The sequence below is a fragment of the Typopeltis vanoorti genome, chromosome 15, assembly GCF_054136105.1.
Source record: "Typopeltis vanoorti isolate ZY-2024b chromosome 15, IOZ_Tvanoo_1.0, whole genome shotgun sequence".
NCBI lineage: Eukaryota > Metazoa > Arthropoda > Arachnida > Uropygi > Thelyphonidae > Typopeltis > Typopeltis vanoorti.
The window spans coordinates 33,111,667-33,131,103 of NC_143563.1; the positions used below are offsets into that span (position 1 = coordinate 33,111,667).

A 19,437-nucleotide genomic window follows, 5' to 3' on the forward strand; every position below is an offset into this window, starting at 1 on the left:
TACAGAAATAATGTATTTCTTAATAAATAAAATTATCTTCTTATTTCCTATATTTTGCTGAAGTCGAATCGGCATCATCAGGGATTAATATACTTGTATTAGACACATGCACGCAGGCACTCTTCAGTAACAAAGATGAACAAACATGAGAGAAACAGGGAGACCTAAAGTACTACAATTATGCCATCTATTAGCTTCAGTTGAGTGCTCTTGGTCGTTGGGCTGTCTGTCTGCAGATGAGGGTTTCTTATATGAGCAGAAGTCTGATACAGCCATATTTGTTTAGTTTGGGATAGTTGATAAGAGCTGCAGCTGATTTGAGGAAAAGCCTCTCAAACTTGAATTTGCTTTGGTTTGAATAGGTGGCTTTTTTTTCCATGGATCTAGGTCAGGTATCCAGGGAATAGTCTGCTAATCCTGAGTGGCCATATTAGTGGAATCGGATGTTGACTGTCCTACCTGTTTGTCCATAATAAAAAAAGGTTGCATCTGCAGGGTACCTGTAAACTCCAAGTAAATCCAGAGGTTGTATCTGGTCTTTGGTGGAGAGTGAATAAGGGCTGCTAGCTCTTAGTGTGGTTTATAGGTGGTCACGAGATAGTTTTTTTTTTAATATCTTGGCCACCTTTTCTGCGATACCATGGATATAGGGGATGGTGATAGATTTGCTATAATCTATGTTTGGGGTGGGGGGAGAGTTGGAGTTAAAATTCTTTATATTTGGTGGGAGGCGTAACCATTGTCCAAAAAAGTGTTTTTTTATGTGGATGAGTTCTGTATTAAGTACTTTGTTATCTGAGCAATTTAATTTTACCTGGTGGACTAAGGTTTTTATAGTCCCAAATTGTTGGGAGGGAGATGATGTGATGACTGTTGATGGATGTATCTATGGGTGGTGGGTTTTCTGTAGCCTGTGAAGGACAGGTTATCTTACTAGGGTGTCTAGGAAGAGCGGACTGTTGTTACTTTTTATTTCTGTCCTCAATTGGATCCTTGGATGTCAGCTGTTCAAATAATGCACATAAGGTGTCCTAGCCATGTGGCCAAATTGCAAACACATCGTCCACATGGTGTAGCCAAATAGTGGGTTTAAGGGGGGGAGGATTTAGGGCATTCTTTTCAAATGTCTCCATGATGAAGTTAGCTGGGGGGGGGGGGGGGGAAGCATGGCTTTAACCTTGACTTTATCCTATTCCTTGCCAAACAAAATAGCCCAAGTCCATAGTGAACTGAAAAAAATCGCTGAAATATTGGGAGGAAATTCTGCTTGGATAACTGACAAGGTATCACTTTAAGTGGGACATTTGTGAATAAGGAGGAGACATCAAACTGACCATTAAATCTGTGGCAGAGTGTGAGGTCTTGTATACTGAACATAAAATGGGCTGAGTTTTTGATGTGATGAGGTATTGCCAGTAGTACAGGAAAGCACTTTGACTAAATGTTTAACTAGTTTGTAGGTGGTTGAGTCTATACCATCTACAGTATATGGGTGTAGAGGTATATCCTCTTTATGGATTTTTGGAAGTCCATAAATATGGATTTATGAAAATGATCCATGTGAAGGACATCCAAAAAGTGCAACAACACCAGAAATCATTGATCAAGTGCACGATATGGTATTGGATGACTGGCGAGTGAAAGTTAGTGAAATTGCTGAGACTATAGGTGTTTCAAAAGAACATGTAGGATATATTTTGCATGAAGAATTGCAAATGAAAAAGCTTTGCGCAAGATGGGTGCTGTTCTTGCTCACAGCAGATCAAAAACGCACTCGCATGAAAATCTCTGAACAGTGCTTGGAGTGTTTTAACAAGAATAAAACTGATTTTGTGCATCGATTTATTACCATGGATGAGACTTGGATTCACCATTACACACCAGAATCCAAACAGCAGTCAAAACAGTGGGTAGAAGCCAGTTGTTCAGCACCAAAGAAGACAAAGTCTGTTCCATCAGCAGGAAAGGTCATGGCATCAGTATTTTGGGATGCGCATTTTGTTTATTAATTATCTTGAAAAGCGTGAAACAATAACCAGAGAATATTATTCCAATCTTTTAACCAGACTAGATGAAAAAATTCGTAAGAAAAGACCCGGTTTGCAGAAGAAATAAATCATCTTTTATCAGGACAATGCACCTACCCAACAAAGGTGTTTTGGCAATGGGAAAATTAAGGGATCTGCACTATGAATTGCTGGAACATACATCCTATTTGTCAGATTTGGCTCTCTCTGACTTCTATCTCTTCCCAAAACTAAAACTCTTCCTCGCTGGTCAGCTTTTTTTTTGCAGTTGGCAGCTGTAGAGGGGTATTTTGCAGATCGTACTGAAAACCAGTACAGGGACGGGATAATGGTGCTGGAGCATCGCTGGAAAATGTGTTAGTCTTAAGGGAGATTATTTTGAAAAATAAAAATAATTTTGAAATTATAAATTTGTTTTTTCATTGTTAAATCAAGAATTTTTATTACAGTAAAAATTATGTCCTAATTTAAATGACAATTGTTATATTAGATTTAGGATCCTGGATTACCTCTGGTCTTATTTATAATTAACTCTTAGGTGGAAAGGTTAAGTGGGTAGAATATGTGCTTTCCATATGCTTTTGATTTTTAGACAGTCATTATTGTTAATATTTGGGTGATTGATAAGAATCTCACAGGCCTCCTTAAATTTACGTTTATACCATGTTTTGGTGTGATGTGAACAGGTGCTTTTCCAGTCAGTTCTGTGTAAAGTGTTCAGGGCATGATCAGAAAGACCAGCTTGACCATAGTTATATTTAATGTGTCATTTATGTTCTTTTTTTTCTGATTGTTGGTTATTGGGCTGATGATCTTAGAATGTATGCTTCTCAAATTTGGGGTGATCTCATGCACACAAATTTTTGTCGAGGTTTGGAAAGTTTTTTCAGGACTGAGGCAGATTCGAGGAATAGTCTTTTTTGTTTATATTTGCTGCAGTATAGTGGAATGGCCTTCTTCCAGCGTATACTGTGATGGGTGTCCAAAGCATGGTCAGCAAGTCCTGAGTGGATGTATTGGTGGAACTGGATGCAGTCCTGTTTGGCCATAGTAGGATAGTTTACAACTGCAACAGGCCTGTATACTCCCTGGCAGGTCTAGGAAAGTCGCTGTTTTTGGTGATGTGGATAAGAGATGCCAATTTCTTATTTGGTCCGAAAGTGGTTGTAAAGTCATATTTCCAAGAATTACAAATTTTGCCACACTGTAATTCCAATATCACTGTTTTCTAAGGCTAGATTTATTATATATACCAATTATAAGTTGAAAAGTTCTGGTGAAGGTTTTTGGAAGTTTATTTTGCACTTGGTTAGACTATAATAAATTTAGTTTAATCCTTTATCCAAGTGTAAACAAACAAAGTTTGTGCCTCAAAATATCTTCAGGACTGAGGTAAGGTGGTGTTGCACCACCTTACCTCAGTCCTGAAGATATTTTCAGGCACAAACTTTGTTTGCTTACACTTGGATAAAGGATTAAACTAAATGTATTATTCTGGTGAAGGTATGTAGCCTTCTTGCATATACCTCTTTTCATTTTGAAAGGTTTAATTGCCACTGATTTCTTAGTATTACTTGAGGAACTGTAAAGCGTTTTAGTTAGGTGTATTATATTATTTTATTATTTATTCCATATTGTTTCAGTATTCTCCACAATGCCTCATGCCATATTGAATCAAAACTCTTCTGTATACCTGTAAAATTATAGCATGGTATTTCATTATGTTCAATATATTTTTCTTCAGCGAGATGTGTCGTAAATAAATGATGTATTGTACTCTTGTGTTAAGGAATCCTGCTTGGTGCTCTGAAAGTATGCTTTCTGTTTCTCTCTCAATTAATAAATGACATAAAATGAATTTAACTTACATATATAAATTAAAGATGCCAAGAAATTATATTCTTGGTTTCATCCTTTATCCAAGTGGAAACAAACACGTGTTTCTGTGTGAAGTCACTTCATGACTGGGCTACTGTATATAGAGGCTAACGACTCCACAAGGCAATTGATGTGAAGTCATTAGCCTCTATATACAGTAGTCTAGTTGTGAAATGACCATGCACAAACACTTGTTTGCTTACACTTGAATAAAAGATGAAACCAATAATATAATTTCTTGGCATCTTTAATTTATAGTATAACCAAGTGAAAAAAACTTTCAACCTACATATATATTTTTCTTAATAAAATTTTTGCTTTAATATCAAGGACATCTTCAGTATGACTTTCAAATTAACAAGAACAGATACTGGTATATTCAACACACTGTAAATACATGATGTAAAGCACTCTGGTCTCTTGTTTAGTAAAAAATAACTTGAACAAGATTTAATTTTAAAAAAATTAAATAAATAAATTTAAGTTAGTTTTTGAAATTTGTGAAGAACTATTTCCCATAAGAGAGATAATTTAAGTCCATTGTTTCTATTTAGATTTGGTCAGTGTAGCAAGTTTTGCAACTCTCTTTGTATAAACATCCCAAGAGATTATTGCTTTTATGGAGAAAATTAGCACAAATACGTTTCAAAGCCTCATCTTCCAAATTTTTCTTATCCAGAAATAAAGGCCTTACTCTCTCCCTACAGAAAAATAATTTCATTATGACAAAGGTAGATGAAGGGAAAGCATTAGCAGTTCAAGATTGAAATTAATACTATAGAAAATTAACTTTAATGCTACATGACTACTCTACATATCATCCTCTTGCTAATGATCCTACTACGACTCAGATTAGGAATTTAAACACTCTTATAAATAATGTTTCTAATTGGAATGAAGAAGAAACTCGAGTTATCATGAGTATCCTCCTTGTTTATATTTACCATCAAAAGTCCACAAAACGAATATTACGTTACATCCTGTGGTGAACTACATTGCCTTTCCATGCTGTATCATTGCAAAACACCTTTCCAAATTTGCTTTCAGTGTTTATAGGAAAGTCCTCTTCATTTATCAAAAATAGTTCTCATTTTAAAGAAAAGATATCAGAACTTTGTCTTTACCCCGGTGATCCCCTTTTTAGCCTTGATATCGTGTCCTTGTTCACAAATGTTTTTTTAGATGAAACTTAATTTCCTCAAGCAAGATTCTTTTGGCAAATATTGTCAGTCTATTTGACCTTGTCATTCATTCTGGCTACTCCACATGCCAAAACAAACTTTACCAACAAATTAAGGGCACATCAATGAATGAAGCATCTTTATTTTTATATTTAGTATTTTTTCTAAACTGTTCTTATGGTACAGATATGTTGATGATGTTTTTGCAGTTTGACTTGTACAGATCTATGATAGGTGTCAATGAGATCAAATTTTCACTATCATATCCAGTTCACTCTTGAGTTAGAACAATCGGATTGCCTTTTTAGATCTCATATTACTTCAACAAGATGGTATCCTTCATTTCTTAGTATTCAGAAAGAAAATGCATACTGGACTTTACATTCATTCTCTTTCACACCATCATAATTGTCAAAAAAATACGGCATGATTAAGACTTTAGCACATCAGGCACACTCTTTGCTCCACCAAAATGCTGCTCTCCCAAGAAATAAATCCCATTAAGCCCACCTTCCTTACTTTCTTAATGGCTTTACCAAATCATATGTCAACAAAATAATTAATAATTATAGTTTTCTTTTCATCTGCCTCTTATTGTAATAATGATAAAGAGGTGGTCCATCACATCGCCATTCTCTATGTTAAAGGCACCTTAGAAGGGTATAGCCAAACTACATATATCTGTTGACCTACAAATGTCATTCTGTCCTTTCAGCAAGATATCTACTTTTCTAGGCTCAGCTAAAGCTAAACTTCTGCCTTTAGCTTACCCTGCAGTGTATTAAATTCTTTGCTAGTGCGGATTATTACATTTTGGCCAAACAGGTAGATCTGCAGCCATTTATTATTATGATGAACATTTAGACTACATTAAGTTCCATTAAGCCAGAGCAATCAGGATTTGTAGAGCATAATATCACCACCAGACACTAGAGTTCTTTGGAAGAAAATTAAGGTTCCCATAGAAACAATCTCTTGGAACGTTTATACAAAAAAGAGTTATCAGACCTTGCTACATCGACTGAATCTAAATAGAAATGGACTTAAATTATCCCTCTTATGAGAAATAGTTCTTCACAGATTTCAGAATTAACTTAAATTTATTTATTTTAATTTTTTTATTAAATCTTGTTAGTTATTTTTACTACAACTTTAATATAATTAGATCATGATGCACTACATTGTGTATGTGCAGTTTGCATGTTTCATTGTTGAATATAAGCCATCTTCAGTATGACATTTTATACCAATAAAAATAAACAGAATATATAAGTTAAACCTGTTTGATGTTATTTATTAAGTCTACTGTTCCTATACGTCAAGTTATTTTCTCTCTCAGTCCTAGAGAGTAAGATTTTTAGGAAAATTATGCTTCGGTGACTCATTAGACTGATAGGTTTTGTAATTGCTACATTTTGTATTGTTCCCTTTTTAAGAATCAGAGGCGCACCAATCATTAGGCCATCACTCATTGTTCTATACATCTTGACAAATTTTGAACAAGAGCATCTATGTTTGGTTCTGTTCTTACTTTCATGGCTTCAGAAGTTATTCCATTTATGCCTGGCAATTTTCCCACCTTCAAAGAATTAACTACTTCATTTGCCTCTTGTCTTAAAATAGGCATCTTCTTTACACAGTGTCATTTGTATTATTTCTTTAGTTGTTGATTATTAAGGCTGTTATCTTTTTAGAAAAGATTAGCTGTGTATTGTATGGAGATTTGATGATAAGAGGTATACTTTGAGAACATGATAAAAGAGAATTTTTCCCAGGTGCAAAGATCAAGGATGTTTGCGAAGCTGTTAGTTTGCAGAGAGAAGTAAAAGAATTGATTGTTTTGGCTGGCACAAATGATTTGAAAGATGAGAAATATGTAGTGAGAGAAGATATAAAAGAATTGCTGATGGAAGCAAAAAAGAAGAGTGAGAAAGTAAAGGTTGAGTCTGCTACATTGCTATAGCAAGACTGAATTTGAGCAGAAGGGTCATGATTATAAACAAACCAATAAGAAGATTGTGCAGGAGGAATGATGTGCAATTTATAGATGTATGAAGTGGATTTGATGGAGATGAAAGGATTTATATATACCTAATGGACTACATTTGATTGATTTTGGAATTTTTTCATATATAAGTGGCAAAAAAGGTTTATCACCTTATTATTAAAATATCCTGAATTGGAGATAGCTGTAGACAACTTTTTCAATTGGTTAGAAAGTAAATTATACTTAGGAATAAATTACATTCTTGTTATTATATTCCAAGAAATTATATATTCTTCTTACTAGCTACTGTATTATTCTTTTTTTTTTTTTTAGGATCTTAATAGTGTAATGGTATACAACTTGGCACCCTCGAGACTGCACATGAAATAACCATGTTTGTAGCATGTAGTTTAAATTTTGTATTTGAATTTTCCTTGTTTTTCTCTATATTATCTCTCTGTAAATGAACTTATAAAATAATTGTATAAATATTAAATTATAAAATTATTTTATTTTATTAAATTATCTTGGCTATATGTGTATTCCTCTTTCAATGGCTTTTCCACAGTTTTGTCTTTTCACAAAAAAAAAAAAAAAAAAAGTTTAGTTCCATAGTGAGAACTAAAGATAGTTTCCAATCCATGACTGCATGGGCGAAAATAAAGAGTCATCCTGAAGTTGTCCAAAGGTGTGGTTAGCTAGGACACAACGACTAATTTTTTGCATGGGGAGTGGCGAAGAGCAGACTGGTTTGCCAAAGGTCATGTCATGAGTTTCTTTCAGTGAAAAAGTTTAAAGAGAGGTATATTAATAGGTATTGTGCATTACTGCAGGCCTCCTGCAATGAGTATTTGGATTCCACTGTAACCTTATATAATAATAGAAATTAGACTTGTTTAAGAAACATGTGTACTAAACATATATGTTTACGATGGTTAACATGCACACAGTCTTGCCATAAATACTGTTACAACTTCTGCACACTCCCACGCTGCCCACAAAATTGTGCAAGCCCAGTTCCATTAGTGCTGCTGCATGCAGCCAACATTTGTGTGCTTATCAGTAGAGAGAGTATTCTAGCTGCATGTTAACATGCAGTTGGGAGATGATAAGAACCATGTAGCTGTAATAGCTGTTCACAAGGTTGGAATGCAGTCACCTGTTATTTTCAACACACTAAAAACACCCAGGATCATTAGGATGTTTGTGTATCAGACTATTGACTGTTATAATGATACAGAAGATGTATCTGACTGCCAAAGAACAGGTCAACCATGCTGCGTTAGATGCAAAAGCTTGTGAGGGCTATGAAGGCACACCTCTGCTGTAATCCTGTGCAGAAAGTGGTGTTGCGAGAGATGAACATTTCGCAGAGAACAATGTCATGTACTAACCAATGAACTGGGGATGAGAGCCTATCATAGTTCTACTGGACACTTCCTAACACCACAACTTATGCAGCAGAGGGTGATGAAATCAAAAGCACTTCTCCTGAGGTACTCGAACAACAAACAGAGATATCCTCTTCACAGATGAGAAGGATTTTCACCATTGAAGAGTTATTTAACCACCAAAACAATCTGGTATATGTCCTGGATGGTTGCACATCATGTGCCATAGTACCCACCATTAAGAAAGGTCATTACCCAGCTTCAGTGATGGTTTGGTGTGTGGGGGGGGATGACATGTCAAGGGTATCCAAGTTTCACAGTAGGCAGTGGACCTTCCATCAGGACTTAGCCCTGTTGGAAGGTCCACTCACCTTGTGTCCACCCCTGGACACAGGGTGAGGACCATGCAACAGCAGTTGGAGGCAAATGTGCCAGACCATATATCAGCATCTTATTGGCTGTCTGGAAGTCCTGATCTGAATCTCTTGGACTTCAAATTGCAGTTGGAGCTTGAGAGAGTAACCTGCAAGAAACAACATCCCAGCATTGCTGGCCTGAAGGTGGATTTGGAGTAAATTTTTCTTTTTTTTCTTTTTTTTTCAGCATTTTCATTTCATTTTACTGACAGATTAAAGGTGTATGCATTGTTCAAGTTGTAATATTTGCATAAATACTTGTAACAGTATTTATGACTAGACTAGGTATAGAAAAATAGAATTTATTAGAACTCCAATATATTTCAGCCATTGTTACATGGACATGTTACAGGGAGAAGATATGTTACCTACATTCAAAACATAAATCACAAGTTGTGAGTCAAGCAGCATGTGCTTACTACACATACTGGCCACTGAATTAGAAACTTTTATTTAATACTGTGTTGGACTCGTGACTGCTAATACTGATCTTTTCAATTCCCAGTGCATAATTCTGTGAGATATGGTTCGGAAACAACCTTCATTAAATGCTTCCGTCAATTGCTGCACACAGATGACAGCAATCTTCCCAAAACACTGTCTTAGGACCACAGTTACATCTCTTAGACAAGCAATGTGGATTATTTTTACACTGATTAAACACCTAGGATATCTTACCTTTTGAGAAACCAATCAGCTTTGCTGGTTTCAAATCATGGCTCCAGCCAGACACCCACGATAAGCCCTTTATCAAACTCTGAATGATCCTTTGTTTTTCAAGTTGTAATCAACACTGTTGATGATTGCTGACCAGCATTCTTAAATAGTTGCCTAGAACACATTGTAACACACATTACCAAGTATTTTGCATAAAGGTTTCTAATTTGGTGGCTGGTAGTGTAGCTGGTATCTCGATCATAGCTGAGTTATCACAAGAATACACTATTAGAGTTCAGAACAAAATGGATAGTTTTTGTAATTCATTCAGCATTACAAAAAATTTAATAACAATAATAAATAAGTAATTAGGAGCAATTAATGGTGATAACTTCCCAGAACAACCTTCCTTTACTGACAGGTACATCTATTCATCTTCACATCATCTTCCATCACAGAAAACAGTATTATCAGAACCCATAAACAGAGCTCATGCAATCTGCTATTCTGATTCCCTTCATTTAGCAGAATTGAATGAAATTAAAATCACTTTAGTGATTAATAGTTATAATAAAAATGTCATTCAGAAAATTATCAATAGTTTATCATCCTTCGTCCTAATTACAATATGATGTAAAAAGAATCTCCATAAATCTTGAATAACACTGTGAAACTAGCTTGGAAGCTGTCATCTTTTCTGCCACCTACCAATGTCAGATTACTACAGATACCTAGCAGAGAAAGAGGTATCTGTCAAGTGCCCTCTTCCTGATGACTGTTATTTTAGATAGACTGCCATTCTGGTAAGATTACAATCCCTGAACATCAGGACTGTATTAAAATTTTAAAATCAGAGAAGTCTAGCTTTGCTTGCCATACCATGCCATGACATGCCACTAGATATAGTCCTTTGGAACTAAACCAAGATTCCTCTTTCCAGCAGATTTAAATTTGATTGTCTGTTCCTTGAAACTCTAAGGCATTGTCCAAATCGTATCCACTCTAGTTATGTGCCAGTCTCTAAGTTATTGCCAGCTCAGTCGGTATATATTTGGTCGGAAAGACCTGGGTTCTGTTCCTGTCCAAGACATGAGGAACCTTTATCTGGTCTCTTTTGACTAAAGGTGGGTTAGCCGGTCTCGTACAGAGGTGGGTTTTTTGTCCCCCCCCCCAGAACAGGCAAACCAGCCCCATGCACATCTAGAGACATAGAACACACTGGGAGGCATAGGGCTAACCACCTTATCCTTGAGGATACGGTGGCCTATTGGATAAGGATTTATTTGTTTATTGTACAGTTGATCCTTGAGCAACACAGATTTGAACTGTGGATCCACTTATACTGAGATTTTTTTCAATAAATATATTGGAAAAATTTTTGGAGTTTTGTGACAATTTAAAAAACCTCGCAGACGAACCGGATAGCCTAGAAATATCAAAAAAAAATAAGAAAAAGTTATGTATGTCATGAATGTATAAAATATATATAGACACTAGTCTATTTTATCATTTACTATCATAAAGTACATACAAATCTATTATAAAAAGTTAAGATTTATCAAAACTTGTGCACACAAACATTTGCAGACCGTACATGGTGGCATTCTCAGTTGAGAGAAATGTAAACAAACATAAAGAAGCAGTATTAAATCATCACTGCATAAAATTAACTGTTATTAATTAATTAGTTAAATTAATGAATTAACATGATATAAAATTTTATAGCGATTCATTCATTCATTCATTAGCATATAGGCTAGGCTACCATGAAACATTCGTATGGATTGCACTAGGCTACCATAAAGCAATCATATTGCTGCTTCTGCTTCATTATCAATGCATGAATCGCCTATAAATATATATGAATTTCTTTTTCACAGTATCTTTTCATTTTTGGTGTCTATTGTTAGAAATACATATAACATCTACAGTGTTTTGTATCATATAAGACTATATTAATGTAGGTACTGATAGACATAAGATTCATCTTGTGAACAGACAACGTAAACTTATGGTATCGATAAATACAGTACTGTAAATATCTTTTCACTTCCTTATGATTTTCTTTAATATTTTCTTTTCTTTAGCTTACTTTATTGTAAGAATATAGTATATAATACCATACAAAATATGTGTTAATTGACTGTATATGGTATCAGTGAGGCTTCCGGTCAACTAGTAGTTAAGTTTTTGGGGAGTCAAAAGTTATACTCGGATTTTTGAACAATGCAGGAAGTCGGTGCCCCTAACCCCCTGCGTTGTTCAAGGGTCAGTTGTGATACCGAATATGTTATTTAATTTTGAATTACAGGTGCTATCCATTTTGTTCCTTTGAACTCTAATAATTCCTTCTCCTTGTTATTCAGCTGTGATTGAGATACGAGCTATTAAGTACATGCATTGTTACTCATAACTTGAGTTTCATATTTTGTATGTAATTAACAGATCTTTTCTTCTCTTTCTATTTCTGACAATGTTATGTTGTAACATCCTTAAACAAAAAAAAAAAGAATGCTTTTTATTTCCTTATAGGGAGTAGGCGAGGTCGTTTTAGCTCTAACTAACTTTTGGAAACTGAGTGGACAGTTTAATCTCTACTGGTAGCCAATCAGAGATAGCTGGCCAAGGCTGTTACTAATTTAAGCAACCCACAGTGAAGAGATGGCTAAACTAGTGCTGCCATCTCGTGGTCCCTAACACAATATTTTTTTAATGTCTGAAATAGTGTGGGTTCTATAGTCAATTTTCTTGAGTTTACAGGATACTTTATTTAGTTTACTAACTCTGGAACCGGTTGAAAAAAGAGTTAGAAAAGTTCCTCCACTTCCACTGAGCTACATAGGCTCTCTGCAACATTGGACAAAATATGCTGAAGTTTTAATAAATTCTGCTTTTCTATTCCTGTTGTTAACTATCATAAATATATAATAATAGAAATTATTTGGTGTCAGGTATTTTTTAATGCTCAGGGGAAATTTTCTTGATATCTTATGTAACATGACTTCAGTTTATAAGTTTGACTTTCATTTACTTAGCCTAAGAAAAATGCAACATATAATAAGGATCCTAATGTTGTATCAAGTCAACAGGAAGAAGAAGATATAGCCAAAGGTATACATATTTAATATTTCTTTTTCTTGATGGATTTAATTATGCTTTGTATGTAGTGATTTCACTTAAAATTAGCAGTCTTGTTATGACATACAAAATTTGTCAAAATCCAAAATTTTGTTTAGTTAAACAGTAGTATGCCAAAAGAATTTGGCATTTTAAAATTTTACAGTTTTCAGTTTTGTATTTTAGTATGTTAACCTTCAGCAGAACTTAACGTTAACATGTTTATTTTTGTGTTAAAAAATAAAATGTGTTTGGCAGTTTTTTTTATATGGCTCAAATCAGATGTGTAATGCTTGATTTAGAAAAACTCACTTATAAAATTTTTCTCAAGAATCTAAATTACTTTTTCTAATAGAAAAATTTTATGTTATGCTGTCAAACTTACTTGTCTTGCCATCGGTTAGCACTCACAGACTAATGTTTAAATAGTTAGCAACATTCTAGCTGTAATTTTAATGTAACTTGATGATACCTAACTTGTTACTTATTATTAGTAGTAACAGTAATTTTACAGGGCTGTAGTAGTCATGACTGGAAAGTAAATAAGGTGATAAACCTATCTGTAAATATAAGAAAATTGATTTAGAAATGAAAATGAGCATGATAAAGAAATATGAAGATTATTAACATATGACATTAATAACGATAACAATCAAGGAAAAGAAGGAGTAGCCATAGTATTCAACACACCCCCCACCCCCCCCCCCCCCCACCCCCCCCCCCCCCCACCCCCCCCCCCCCCCACCCCCCCCCCCCCCCACCCCCCCCCCCCCCCACCCCCCCCCCCCCCCACCCCCCCCCCCCCCCACCCCCCCCCCCCCCCACCCCCCCCCCCCCCCACCCCCCCCCCCCCCCACCCCCCCCCCCCCCCACCCCCCCCCCCCCCCACCCCCCCCCCCCCCCACCCCCCCCCCCCCCCACCCCCCCCCCCCCCCACCCCCCCCCCCCCCCACCCCCCCCCCCCCCCACCCCCCCCCCCCCCCACCCCCCCCCCCCCCCACCCCCCCCCCCCCCCACCCCCCCCCCCCCCCACCCCCCCCCCCCCCCACCCCCCCCCCCCCCCACCCCCCCCCCCCCCCACCCCCCCCCCCCCCCACCCCCCCCCCCCCCCACCCCCCCCCCCCCCCACCCCCCCCCCCCCCCACCCCCCCCCCCCCCCACCCCCCCCCCCCCCCACCCCCCCCCCCCCATATCTCTGTGTTTTTTAATTTTCTCAAATCAAACCTTTTTTGTTGATGTTTCTTAAGCATAGCTTTCAGTCTAAGTTGTAACTCTGCCACCAGTAGGTTATGATCAGAAGCAATATCTGCACTAGGATAAGTTTTTGTACTCTTTATAGAACTTCAAAGTCGTTGATTAATTAGTAAGTAATCAATTTGGTTTCTGACTATGTTCCCATTATTATCCTGTGGTGATTGCCAAGTATACAATCTTCGAGGTGGTAGCTTAAACCATGTGTTTGTGATTATTAGCTCCTCTTCCTGGCAGAATTGAAAAAGACGGTCACCTCTCTCGTTTCTTGTGCCCAGTCCATGTTCGCCAACTACATCTCCACTTCTACCTTTCCCAACTTTAGCATTGAAATCACCCATGACTATGTTAATATCATGCTTTTTTGTGTTTTTCATTAGTTCTTTTAATTGATCATAAAATTCTTCAATCTCGGTATCACTCTTGTCAGCGGTAGGGGCATAGACTTGTATAAGATTAACATCTAGTGGTTGTCCTTTCAGTTTTAATAACATCATCCTATCTGAGTAAGGGATGAAACTCAACAGTGACTTATTGATCTTCTCTTCTTCTTCCTATCATGGAATATAGGCCATGTGGCCTGTTCCGGTCTCATGCCATCTCTTTCTTGGTCTTCCGATTCTTCTTTTTCCACTTATTTTGTATCTGTATAATATTTTTGGTAGTCTGCTGTTGTCCATTCTATTTAAATGTTCTAGCCATTTTTGTTTATACTGTCTTATGTAGTAATTAATTGGTTTGATTTTTAGGGATTGTAAGATTTCTTCATTTGTTTTGTGGTCCCACTTGGTATATCCCGCTGTTTTTCTGAGGAACTTCATTTCTGCTGTTTGAATTCGTTTTTCATCTTTCCTTTTCATGGTCCATGTTTCGCTTCCGTATAGTAGAGTTGGTTTTGACAAGACATTATATAGTCTGATTCTAGTGTGTTTTTGTACCAGGGATGGCTTAAATATACTATTTATTATGCCATTTACTTTGACAAAGTTTGATATTTTAGTGTCTATGTCTTTTTCTTCTTCGTATGATAGATCACATCCCAAGTATCTGAAAGTGTTTGCTTGTTCTAGTATTTTATTGTCTATCACTATTTTACTTCTTATTGGGTTTTCTCCTTTGAATGCCATTATTTTTGTTTTTTCTTTGGATATTGTCATATTATATTGCTTTGAGATATCATTTAATGATTTTAATGATCTTTGTAAGTCATCTTCTGATGTAGCTAATACTATTTGATCATCTGCAAATAGTAGTGTATCTATCTTCATTTGCGGGGTCATTTGTATACCAAATGGGTTATGCTGTTTCCAGATTGTTAATATTTCATTTATATATATATTGAAAAACAGAGGTAAGAGGGTACATCCTTGTCGTACTCCTCTTGTTTTATCTTTCCATTCTGAGATGTATTCTAATTTAACTGCTATTCTATTTTTTGTATATATTTATTGAATGGATTGTAAAAGTTGATTTGGAAAAAGATTGTAAAATGTTTAAATCGGTTAATATTTTAAGCAATTTTTGTCTACTAATTTTTTCAAAGGCTTTTTCATAATAAATAAAGGCCACGTGTGTTTCTTTTTGGAATTTTCTTCTCTTTTATATTAATAATTTTAAAGTAAAAATTGGATCTGTGCAGGTTCGGCCTTTTTGGAAATCATTTTGTTCTTCTAATAGTTTGTCCTCTACAATACTGCATAGTTTCTCTTTTAATATTCCTGCATATATTTTATATCCTGTATTCAGCAGACTAATTCCCCTATAGTTATTGCAATCATCTTTATTTCCTTTTTTTATAGATTGGGATAACCAGTGCTTTTTTCCAAGAGTTATGAGTTTTTCCGGACATGCAAACCATATTACAAAATTTCAGAAGTCTTTCATTAAATTTTTCACCTGCATTTTTGTATAGTTCTATATTTATATTGTCTTCTCCAGGTGTTTTCTTATTTTTCATCTTCTTTATTATATTTTTCAGTTCTAACATTGTGATATTTTCTATTTGGTCATTCTTTGTCTTATGAAATTTTATTTCATTGTTCTTTGTTCTCATTTGTCCAGAGATTTGGGAAATAGGTCACCCATTTTTCTAAATCTACTGGTTGTATTTTTATCTTTTCTTTTATTTCCTTATTCATGTATTTGATTACTTTATAGGTTTTGGGTTGTGGCTTAAATAAATCCTTTTCTAGTTCTGTTACGAAATTGTTCCATCTCTCTCTATGTTTTTTCCTTACATCTCGTTTTGCAATTTCACTATTTATTTTTATACTCTAGTTCTGCTTCTATTGTTTTGGAATTTAGTCATTTCTGGTAACTTTCCTTTTTTGTTTTTATTATATTTTCTATTTCTTTGTTCCAGTTTCGTAGTCCTCTTTTTCTAATCCATTTGCGCTTATTCCTAAGGTTTCTGTTGCTGCTTTTGTGAGAATTTGTTTTATAACATATTCTATGTCATTTGATTCATGTGTAGTTTCTGTTTTTTTAAGTTTGTGCATTTTTGATATTGTTGTCTAACTTGGGGATCCTGTAATGAAGAACTTTGTAGCTTGGCTGGTAAAAATTTTCAATTTTATGTGGTTTTAGCCACTTTGGTTTAAATCGAATTTTTGCTGATACCATATAATGATCAGGGTTGAATTCAAAGCCTCGAAATGCTCTTACGTCTTAAAATTTGCGATAACGTAGTCAATTACTGATTTGTATTCTCTGGCTGACCAAGTATATTTATGTATTTCCTTGTGTATAAACACTGAGTTCATTATTCTCATATTATTCTAAATGACAAACTCGCGCAATCTGTGACCATTTTGATTACATGTATCATTGTCAAATTTACCTATGTTTGTTTTGTATTTTTTGTTTCCTATTCTGGCATTTAAATCTCCCGCCAGTAGTAAATAGTCAGTTTTGTTTGTTTTATCTGTGGCATTCTATAATTCTTTATAAAATATATTACTGTCTTCTTCTTTTCCCTCTTCTCGTGCATATGCACCAATTATTGTTATGTTGCCTTTTAATGTCTTGAGCCTAATTTCTATTAGTCTTTCATTCAAATAGTTGTAATATGCAATATTGTTCTTTAGGGATTTGTGTACCATAATCATTATACCTGCTTTTGCTCTTTCTTCTTTTTTACCCCACTGTAGATTTGTATATAGTTGTTTCTTTTGTACCTTTTTGTTTTTTCTTTGTTTCTCTTACTATACATATCTTTATGTTAGCTTGGTTTAGTTGTTTATCAAGTTCTTCTTCTTTGTGTGCAATGCTTCTCACATTCCATGTTGCAATCTTCATTATGTGTTCCTTTTTCTAATTTCGTTTACCGTTTTCTGAATTGTAGTCTTTTCCTTGATAGTCCGTCCGGCTTTTCTTTGCATGAGACTTGAAAGTATTTTGAATTTCCCCTGGGCAGGTTACTAACCTGTCGCTGAGTAAGTCCAGTGGTAGGGCTGCTACGTAACGCCTCTGGACAGGCAGATCTAACAGCATTTACTCTGTTAGGGGGTTAGGGTTATACCACCCATACTCGATCGCCAGTGCCTCGTTTGTACTTTTTTAGAACAGGATGGACCACGGGAAAGTGAGTTGACATTTGAGTCGGAGAGACTATGTATTGCGCTTCACCACCCCTTCACCACCCCTGACTTATTGATATCTTTATTATTATTCCAACTCCGTTTTGATGGTTGTTTTCATAACTTCCAGAGTGATACATTGTCATATCATTGACTTGAGTTTTGCCTGATCCTGGCCACCTAACTTCACTCATTCCTGAAATTCCAATTTCAAGTCTTTTCTTGGATAGCATTTCTTAGCTTACCTGCTTCATACAAGGTTCTGACATTCCAGGTTCCTAGTTTTACTGAGCGCACCATGTTGAGCCTGGGGATTCTTCGCACCCCTGTCCCATTTAAGGGACGCCGGTGGTGGTTAGTCTGGAGAGAGAATAGAGCAATAGTTTCTCCATTTGCTTTCTACTCTGCAGTATTATAGACGTACACAATAAACTGCATTGCCATCTGCAATTTTCTCATCACAAGCTTTACCGTCATCATGAGACTTCAACCTTGTGTCAGTACTGACAAAGCTGCTTCCCTTTGTCAGAGGATTGAATCCTTTATTTTTCCTTGTAACCCTAGGTAGGGGCCCTAACTGGGTACTGACAGCCGGAGCCAGCTGAGCCCGGGTTGTTTATAGAGGTCTGCTCCTCTGAAGATTCTTCTGCACATTTCACTGTTGGGATACAAATCCTCTTCCACTGATTTGTCCATTGTTCTTCACAGAGGTCCGTTAGCATCCTTGTAGGGAGTGTACCCTACGGACGGTCCCAGGGAGCACGACATGGACGTGCTCCCTGGGACATTGGTGAAAACCAATGTCCCGATCTATGATACTATCTTACTCCTACAGAACACATTTCCACATGACATCATGGCCCTCTTTGCCCACCTACTCTGCTCTGGATATTTCGTGTGGCAAAATTGTTTTGCCACACGAAAGCATGGGTTCGCTACTCCCCCCCCCCCCCAATTGTTAACTTTTATATGGAAGACTTTGAGCAATGAGCTCTAGAGTCAGCATGCCTAAAGGCCCAAAATTTGGCTCAGATATGGCAATGAAATTTTCGCCATTGGGCCCCACGGCCATGAAGCACTAATTACATTCCTTGGCCACCTGAACAAACAACACAAACGTATCCAGTTCACCATTGAAATAGAAAAAAGCAACTCTCTTCCATTCCTAGACATACTCATCACACATCATCTTCCCTCAGGCTGTCTCTCCTTCTCAATCTACTGCAAACCTACACACAGGCCAGTACATGCACAAAAATTCTTATCATCACCCAGCACAAAAACTAGGTGTCATAAGTACCGTTAAACACAGAGCTCAAACTATCTGTTCAAATGAACAAGCTCTAATCTAAACCAGGAATACAAGATCATCAACCATACATTTATAAAAACTGGATACAGTAAAAAAACTATTCACAAGATCCTCCACAGAGATACTAGTATAAACAAAACAAAAAAAAAAGATTTCAAGAATGCTATTGTCATACCTTATGTTAGAGGCATTTCCAAAAAAATAGACAGAACACTACACAAATACAACCTCAAAACCACCTTTAACCCCCCCCCCCAACAAAATTAAGACACCTACTCAGTTCTTCCAAAGATCCTCTTCCACACCTAGCCCACCCAGGGTATACAAAATACAATGCACATGTAACCTACCATACATAGGGGAAACAGGGCGAACCATCCCAGTTAGGAAGAACGAACACAAACGACACATTAAATACCTCCATTTTGGAAAAACTGGCCTTTCTGACCATGCACCCCAAACATACCACAGAATTGATTGGAAAAATACTAAGTCCCTACACTGCACCAAAACCTGGTTCGAGAGAAAATTCAAAGAAGCATGTGAAATACTCAAACATAACCGAAATCTGAACAAAAATGATGGCCTAACCATTCCAAGAATGCAGAGGACCCATCTGCAACCTTTATAGCAACCAGAATA

General features: G+C 36.4%; 1 protein-coding gene across 1 annotated transcript in view; it reads left to right on the plus strand.

The window, feature by feature from the left end:
• The window catches only part of LOC150098582 (signal transducing adapter molecule 2-like), a 233,058-nt gene that overhangs the window by 104,127 nt on the left and 109,494 nt on the right, over window positions 1–19,437 (plus strand). Inside the window, exon 6 of the mRNA XM_090404857.1 lies at window positions 12,573–12,648. Coding sequence (XP_090260983.1) covers window positions 12,573–12,648 — 76 coding nt within the window. The remainder of the gene's footprint in view (window positions 1–12,572; window positions 12,649–19,437) is intronic.